The following is an 8790-nucleotide window of genomic DNA, read 5'->3' as shown; positions in this document are numbered from 1 at the left end:
CTCGATGCAAAATTGAATTTCGGAATGGAATGAGTTGAGTTTTTCAAATTTGACAACATATACATTTTACTTAGAAATCTGTATAAACGCATTTTTGACCAACACATACTGTGTCTGTGTCATAATGTGGGTATAGGGAGGGTATGTTCTTTGCTGAATCAAATGATATGATTTCAATGATATGCAAATGTTTATTTCTGCTTTTCATGCCTTCAAAGGTAGTGTTGGCTAAGGGAATAGGCAACTGATAATTACTTAAAGTTATAATCCTTAAGGTTTTCATAATATCAAACCCTGTTTTTGATACTAATTATAATTTCAATTCAGTTTATTTACATTTAGCAATCACCTCTCTATATGGTAGTTTTCATTGTTAGTGGCGGAGTCCGCCATTACCCATGCTGCATTCTGATGCGTACCTATGCACAAAGGATTCACAAGAAATGATTCAGCATGTGAAGAGAACGAGCCTCAAGCTACATGCTGCTCTGTGTAGCCGGCTAACGCTAACCCTGTACTGCAGCGGTGACAGTAGCCTACATCCAGATGAACGGAACGCGGGTCTCACTCCGTGCCGCAGCGCACAGAGCTCGCCCCGCTCGGAACACACCGGCAAAGTCCGAGCTAAGCATCGACAAAGGTCACCAACCACATTTCGGGGTCAACCCTAGTAAACACTGTCGTCTCAGTCAGCACTCTTACCATTGTCTGCACTGTTTGCGCTGTTAGCACCGTTAGCTGTGAGCACCGATAGCTGCACCGTTGCCATTTTTAAGGCTGTTGAGAGGCTCCCAATCCCATATTTAGCACCTCTAAAGATCTGATATGAGAAACCAATCAGATTTGCCTGCAGTCTGAACGTAGACTTTGTTACAGCACTAGTGATTTCTCAATGCCATACAGTATTACTTTCTTTGTCTGCCTGCTACATTGTCATATGATCTGCTTGTTTGACCCAGCGATGAACACTGACAACAATGAACCAGAACATTATGTGCTAATGTGTTGATGGTGGCATGTTCATATTATGGACAGCTGTAGCTCAGGTGGTAAAGTAGGTAGGCCATTAATCATAGGACTGGCAGCCCAATCCCTGGCTCCTCTTGTTCACATCACAAAGTGTCTTTGAGCAAGAAACTGCACCCCATATTGTTCCCAAAGTGTGCATAATGGGAAAAAAATGTTTAGGACAAAAGCGTTTGCCAAATAAAGGACATTTAAAGAGCACTATAGTCACACCTGGCACCTGGATACGGTAAGCTGCTGCTGTCAGACAGGAAGTTAAGGACAGAAGCGGACGCGATGTTTGCCAGGATTTAGAGATGCGTTTGTCTAGCAGGATCGTCTAGTAACCTTTCGGTCTGCCATTTGCGGCGATGCCCTGTCGGTGGGTATAGATGTAAGAGAGCCCACTGGAGGGGCGCCCTCCCCACGTGCCCACCTGCCTCTCCTACCGCAGTCTGCTGTACCATGTGGAGCCCCAGATGTAGCCGGCAGAATAATCCACACTCATACACTCATGAAAGTGTCCATCTGGCCCCACACGCACACATTAAGCCCCGGAACCATACAGGCATGGGGACACTGGGAGAAGCCTCTGCAGTCCTGTCGTTGTGGCATTAACCAGATACAGCAGTGTGAGATACTGCTGTACTTCTTCTGTTCTTGTGTATAGAAAAGGCCCGAGCTGAGGTGGCGCACAGCTGAGAGTCACTTGGCTGTGACCGAGAGGTGAAACGGAGGGGGACTGAGCAGGATAAGCCCGCAGAGCTCACTGCTAGCCGAGCAGAGCAGAGTGAGGAGGATCTTTTTACATTAGCTGTGCCTCAGGCACATGCAGATAACAGCAAAGCTCCTGCCTGGCAGGAGAGGCACCAACATTACAGCCCTGCATCACAGCTGGCAATGTTTATCCAATCAAAATAAAAGTATTTTTTTTATCTCAAGGTTTTCTTTGCAGATCTGGAAAATATCTCATGTATTTCCCTTTGACTAAATACAGATAGACCTGAAAACGATTCAGTGTAAACATCAGTGAGAGGCCTGCCTCCGTTTATAAGAGTTCCATATCAAAAAGTTTTTGAACAATATCATAGTTGAATAATTGCAGTAATTACAATAACACAGCATTCAATTGTTTAATGTAATATATATTTTTTATTTTTGTTAAAAAATAACATTCCTACATTTATAGAACAACATTTATTTACAGTAGATTCAAGGCCCTGACACACCGAGCCGACAGTCGGCCGTCGGACAGTTTGGAGCCGTCGGTGAGCATCTGTCAGCCTAGTTTTTGCGCTGTGTCCCGCACCGTCGGCTCTAGTCTGCCCGTGTTGGAGGCTGATTCCTATGAGAGTTGCTCAGTGGTTCCCAGTGGTGTTCATACTGGGAAGTTGATTCACCTCAAAAAAAAAAAAAAAAGAAGATCCGCTGAGTTACAGAAGTCTCTTTCCCAGCGTAAGGCTATGAGAAAAAGTCTTTTTGGGTTCATTGGTATCACATGACGGACACAAAGTTGTAGTACCGCTGTTTGGCCACTACAAATATTGGCATCAACGACCTGCGCTCTTCCTGGGGGCTTGATCCGCAGTCCTCTGTCTTCCGGTTTCCCTTTTTGAATGACGAATACAGACTACTGCCGCCTGATGGTGTGGAGACTTATTTCCTCTCACCAGGCGCAGAACGTACGCGCTAACTGGCCGCCGTCTTTGCGGTGTGTTCAAATGCAACTTGTCGGCCAAGACAAAAGCGACGTGAGGCGACGCCAACAGCCGGCCTTCATCGCCGCTAGTTCTTTGATGTCGGCTTGGTGTGTCTGGGCCTTTACAGCGAACATTATGCATAAAAGTGGAACTTCTGTGAAAACAGTAATGCCTTCAAATGCCTTCTGTGGCTCTGGGGGAGCAAATAATCCAGATGATGTCATCGGGGTCATTTAGATGATGTCATCAGCATTATCTCGGTTCTGTTTTGTAGACTGGAAATTAATTGTTAAAAAAGCCTGTGGTACAAACTGAATGGTGTCGCTTGTGTTTGGACTCTATTGTGCAACTGTCTCAAGGAGAGCTCTCAGCCATTAATCTCACAATGAACATGTCAGAAGTCACAAGAGTGATTGCCGAAAGTATGAAAGAATGTCCTTGGCCATGCCATGTTTAAAGGATAAGGCTGGAGATGTTCTCCTTTTTTTCTCATCGTCAACAAATCCCATGAAAAAGCCAAAACCAACAGTGAAGTGATGCCTAAAAAGTGTTGTGTTTATCCAAAGCCTGATATATCTTAGTCCTCTGAAAGCACAAAGAGCCACACTGTTGACATGTTCCTTCATTACCACAAACACACACACACTGCAGTTTACTTTGACTCAGTCCCACGTACCCACCGTCCTGCTGCCCCAAATACTCACTTGAGCACCAAATGTGTATTAATCCACAGCTGAAAATAGCCCCAAAGAAAGAAAAACAATTTAGAGTAATGTTTGGTAAAAACTTCAGAGCCCAGCTGTTTTGGGAAAATTAGTCTTTAAAAGTTGTTTTCCCCCAAAAGCTGTATATTTTTTAGCTAAGATTTACGTCTTCAGTGCCTTGGGGTGGGGCGGAGAGCCACAGACAGGGTGGTTGTAGGTAGGTTTTTGGTTTTGGTCATTTAGAATAGAATAGAAAACAAGTTTATTGTCCATTAGAGTGCAAAATTGTCTGTTGCTCAACAAACGTAAAAGCAACACAAGAACAGGTAACATAAAACAAGAGACATATAGAACAAATGTGGCAAAAAGATACCACTGAGGGAGAAAAACAACTTACACTACAGTGCACAAATACAAATTACAGATAAATTACCTAAAACAAGTGAAGACGCGTCGTCCACCTATACTGTTTATACAGTCTATGGTCAGAATGCTTAAGGCTCTATCTCATGTCCTGATGATATACAGCTCACACAACTTCGTCTGGGGCTTCACAATTATTTTGCTGGCAATGCCAATTTATTCTTGCTAGCTCATTCCTTTGGCCTGCAGGTCAGGTGACCATGAAGTCAAGTGGAATGTTGAAAACACTCTCAATCAGAGTTTCTAAGATTGACTGACTCGCTAAAAAAGTCTTCTAAGAAGATGAAGCCGTTGTGTGCATTTCTTGAAAATATAGTTCGTATTTTCAGTTCAACTGGAAGTCTGGGACCGTGTCAAGATATTTAAAACTTTCAACAGTTTCAGCTAGTTGGCTGGAAAATACATCAGGCTCTGTTGTGAAAACCTGCTGGGCACAAATAATCATATCTTTATGTTTTAACAACACTTTGATCTCCAAATTGCTACTTTTGCACCACGCCTGAAAAGCACGTGTTTGGACCAAATACTCAGCTTCACTTCACGAAGGCCAGCTACGGCCATGTCATCTGCATATTTAAAAAGAGCATCTGTACTAACAATGAGCGAGTCAGACATCGCTCCGCTGGTGGAGACTCTGTGGTCGGTTAGAAAGAAGTCTTTGTAAACATGTATTAAGACGTGTCTTCATAGAGTTAAAAGCTAAACAAAATCCACACATAAAACACATTTAGTAATGGTATTAAACAAAGCAGTATATCATCTGTACCACAGAGGAAGTCAGATGACTGAGTTCTAGCTAGAGCTTTCTCCGTGGTTTCACAAAGGACGGGACTGATGGCGATTGGTCCAAAGTCATTCAGCATGCTTGCTTTTAGCTTTTTGGGCACAGACTTAATGATTGAGAGTTTCCCTGATTTAGGCACTGTGTGTGTGTTTAACAAGTACTGGAATAACCTTGTAAAGACTCTTTTTAATTGGGTCTTTAAGGACATGTGCCTGTAGTCCGTCTGGGCCAGTGGCCTTTTATGGCTTCACACAGTCACACACAGGCACCACACAGTCAAATCTACTGTAATAAACATTTAGCTCATTAGCAAGGGACTGACTGCTACTGACAGAGCATTCTTCCTTCTTTGGCCACCCCCATTAGTGCATGTAAGCCTTCCTGTGCTTGCCTCATGTTACCCGTTGTCATTTCAATCTTATTTTTTCTCTTAGTTGGCTCCTTTCTCACAGAATCCACTGTCAACACTGCAAGAGGACGTTTTCTTTTCATTAAGACATCCTTCTTTTTTGATACCCACACACATTCTCACAGTCTCTGTCTTACGACCGGGACACATGTGCATTGCAAAACCTTTTGTTTTTTATTTCGGCATTCATGTTAACAGGTTAGAGCAGCGCGGTCAGGCTGCATGTCAGCTGCATCCCTTCTAGAGATTCAAGGCCTGGCCTATTTTTTCCCGGTGCCGCGCAGTTCACAGCAAAAATAGACAGTGAAAATGATCTTTTGACAGTATATTGACATCATACGAGCAACATTATTACAGTTTTAATGTCTATATCTGTAGAATGTGATATATTCTACAGATATAGACATTGAAACTGTAGTAATGTTGCTCGACATGAGCAGATTAGAAGGTCGCTGCCAGTGAATATACGTCAATACACATAAAACAAGGACCACAAAAGATACAAACTCAGACAAACAAACGTGAGCGCTTGGTCAGCAGCAGAGTCCGGCTGGCGGGATTAATGTAATGTCATCATCTTTTTATGGGATTTGTTGACAATATGAAACATATAGAATAAAGCCAGCCTTATTCTTAGACCAAATTTTATAGCTTCATAATATTAAAAGAATAGTTTGACATTTTGGGAATGTAAAACAAGTTATAACATGTTAACTAGTGAGCTTAGGAGGTGCAGGTAGGTGGATTTTGTTACCATTTGACCAAGCCAGGCTATATTTCCCCCCTTGTTTCCAGTCTTTATGCTTAGCTAAGCTGAGATAACCAGCTGCTGGCTGCAGCCTTACAGTATACACAAATTCGGGAAATACCTAAAGTAGACAAGTTGCCATTACTGCGGTGGCGTCTCCCAACAATACGTACATGTTTGAATGCAATTTGCAATCTGTACAATTTTCTACTTTTACCTGAGGATACAACGATGTCTAGGAGTTTGGGAGGAACCTGAGCAGTTCCCAGCTTCCTAACTTTAGCCTGACATGGTGTAACAAGTTCAATTCAATTCAAAGTGGCTTTATTGGCGTGAAAGTTTCAGAAAACACTGTTGCCAAAGAATCAAAATAGTAAAACAAGTAACGTCAGCTAATTTAACACTGCTTAGCTAACGTTAGCTAATGTTAGCTGGATAAAGACATGGCCTTCGGGCTGCAGTGGTCCCACAGAATAAATTAACTCAATCAACTATAACTGTGGTGTTATTGTGAAATGTAACATTAGTTGCTCTAACTAGGCCAACATAATTATCACAAAGTAAACATCATTCGGTGGGCATCATAAACAGAACAAGTACAAAGTGTCCGCAAACCGTGTTAACTGGTGACTCTCAGACAAATGCGTCGTGGTTGTTCGTAGTGATCGCAGCTGTTAAAAACATGAACAGAACGTACAGAACAGAACATGTAGGTGTCCTCATAAAGCCTTCAATTAGACTTGAATCCATTCTATATACATACTCATCTGGGTTTATTATCTACGCCGACCATTAAGTTACTGCGAGCAACTACGGACGCATTCGGCTGAAAGTCATCAGACAGTAGAGTCACTACGATTTGCCACGGCAGAAATGGCAGCGCCGCTAGATTGCGGAACACACAAAGTGGTCACTAGATTCTTCTATATTTCTTTAACAGACAGATATCAATTTTCTTATCCAACTCTTGGTAAGAAAGCAAAAAAGCGTATTTCCAAAAATGTCAAACTCTTGCTTTCCCAATACTTAAGTTGCCATGTGCAGCGACTGAAAGACATTAGTGAGTGTCTCATGGCCACGTCCAATGTGAACGCTCTGTCTGATACACACTAAAGAAATGTGTAGTGCAGCATCGCATGCCCTAAAAACATTCAGTGGATGCTAATTAAAAGCTGTTGTATATGAACATAATCCGTAGACGATATGACGGTAATATAACATGAGGGCTACTTGTTAGCACCTTTTCCATCTCTATGATAATGGTTTATGTTTTAAGAAGCGCAGTAGTGTCTCGCTGGGAAGCTTCACTCTCATTTCTGAAGCAGCAGCGGGACAGACGTTGCTCTCGCCCCCGTCCTCGTCACCACTTCACAGGCTATTCAATTAGCAGGAGAAGCATGGGAGATGGAGCCATAATGGAACTGATGAGATGCACAAGGACAGGTGACACTAATCAGAGCGGCGCCCCATTGTCTCTGTGTGGACATCATTAAGGAAAGAGAGTGATTCCAGGCTTTTTTTTTTTTCTCCCTCCCTGAGCCTGAACACACTCATGCAAGCTGCGTGCATTAGCTTCCTTATGATCAATTTGCAATAGGTGAGAATATACCCACTGAATAAAGAGCGTAAGGGGTTTGAGGACAGCAATATCTGACACCTCGAAAATAGGTTTTAAAGCATAATATCATAAATGCCACGCTGATAAAACTGATATCTTGAATAGGTAATACCCATAGGATTTACTCTCACCCCATATTCTGTAAACTCCTTCTGTTAGTGGTTCAGAAAAAGCTGAGATGTCCACTCTTCAACGTAGCCACTTTCCTTTCGTCCACTTGGCTGGGCGAGGCCGCCGATGAAGCGTGACCCGCCGCTGCTGAGGCCTCAGACCGATCCCAGCGGCCCGGACTCGTTCTGTCCTCGTCAAAGCTTCTGGCCCGGACTGTGAAGGAGCTCTGCTCAGCCTGCCGGTAACGACTGCTGAGGTAGCTGGACAGACACCTGAGAAAAAAAACACCACATGAGTGCAAACATTAGGGGAGGGAACAGACGCAGGGACTCGAGGTCCGATTGCTTCATCCCACATATTTCTGTCACGCAAGACCAATTAGCTGCATTCACACTTTGACTCAACCCCGAATAACTTTGTTAGTATAATAACATAATCCTAATCTCATTATTAAGTCCCTCTCCGTATTAACCAAGTCTTTAGAGTATGTGGGGAAACTACTGCTGGATCCAGGGTGCTGCTTGGCCTCCTGATATGATGTAACCACATACAGTCCAGTCAGACCGTCTCTCCAGATATTTAGGAAGTGGAGGTATTTTGAGAAATGTTAAGCAATTTAAGAGTCCAAATCAAGAACTGGAGTCTCGTCTTGACTTTAGAACACTTTTACATTTTTATATGTATCTGCATTAGGGCTGTCAATCGATTCAAATATTTAATAGCAAATTAATCGCACAGTTTTTATCTGTTCAAAATGAACCTTAAAGGGAGATTTATCAAGTATTTAACAATCAACATGAGAGTGGGCAAATATGCTTGCTTTATGCAAATGTATGTACATTTTATTATAGGAAATCAATTAACAACACAACACAATAACAAGTACTGTCCACAAACCCTCACAGGTACCGTATTTAGCATAAAACATATGCTCAAATCATAACATGGCAAACTGAAGTCCATACAAATTAGTTGTATATGAAAGTATTGATAGGAGACACAGATATTACAGTACATCCCTGTCTGGTGATTGGCCAAGAGGTTACCTCCACCTAGTCATGCTGTGGGCAATATTTAAGAAGGAATGAGCATTTGTGCAGATACATGTTGTTCTGAAAGATTTAAAAGTTCTAAAACTGTTAGAAATAAATCAAGATCTTACAAAGGCAAAGTAGCGTTAGTACTCTTTTCACTCAGCTGCTATCAGACAGGAAAAATATGCATGTTTAAGTCTTGTGGTGGGGGGGGGGAGGTGTGGGGGGGGCTAAGTGCTGTTATGTGATTGTTC

General features: G+C 42.5%; 1 protein-coding gene across 2 annotated transcripts in view; it reads right to left on the bottom strand.

The window, feature by feature from the left end:
* Positions 1-2343: 2343 nt before the first annotated feature.
* Positions 2344-8790, bottom strand: part of LOC119488771 — a 92403-nt gene continuing 85956 nt past the window's right edge. The window contains exons 5-6 of one of the 2 annotated variants that reach the window (XM_037770664.1): positions 7523-7774; positions 2344-2405 (exon numbers count right to left, since the gene is read on the bottom strand). In XM_037770664.1, the coding sequence (XP_037626592.1) occupies positions 7555-7774 (220 nt within the window). In that variant the 3' untranslated portion in view covers positions 2344-2405; positions 7523-7554. Of the gene's footprint in view, positions 2406-6080; positions 7775-8790 lie in introns of those variants that run through there. The other variant, XM_037770663.1, reaches the window with a different exon arrangement.

Source organism: Sebastes umbrosus, chromosome 5 (genome assembly GCF_015220745.1).
Source record: "Sebastes umbrosus isolate fSebUmb1 chromosome 5, fSebUmb1.pri, whole genome shotgun sequence".
Taxonomy (NCBI): domain Eukaryota; kingdom Metazoa; phylum Chordata; class Actinopteri; order Perciformes; family Sebastidae; genus Sebastes; species Sebastes umbrosus.
This window is presented reverse-complemented; position numbering and strand designations above follow the sequence as displayed.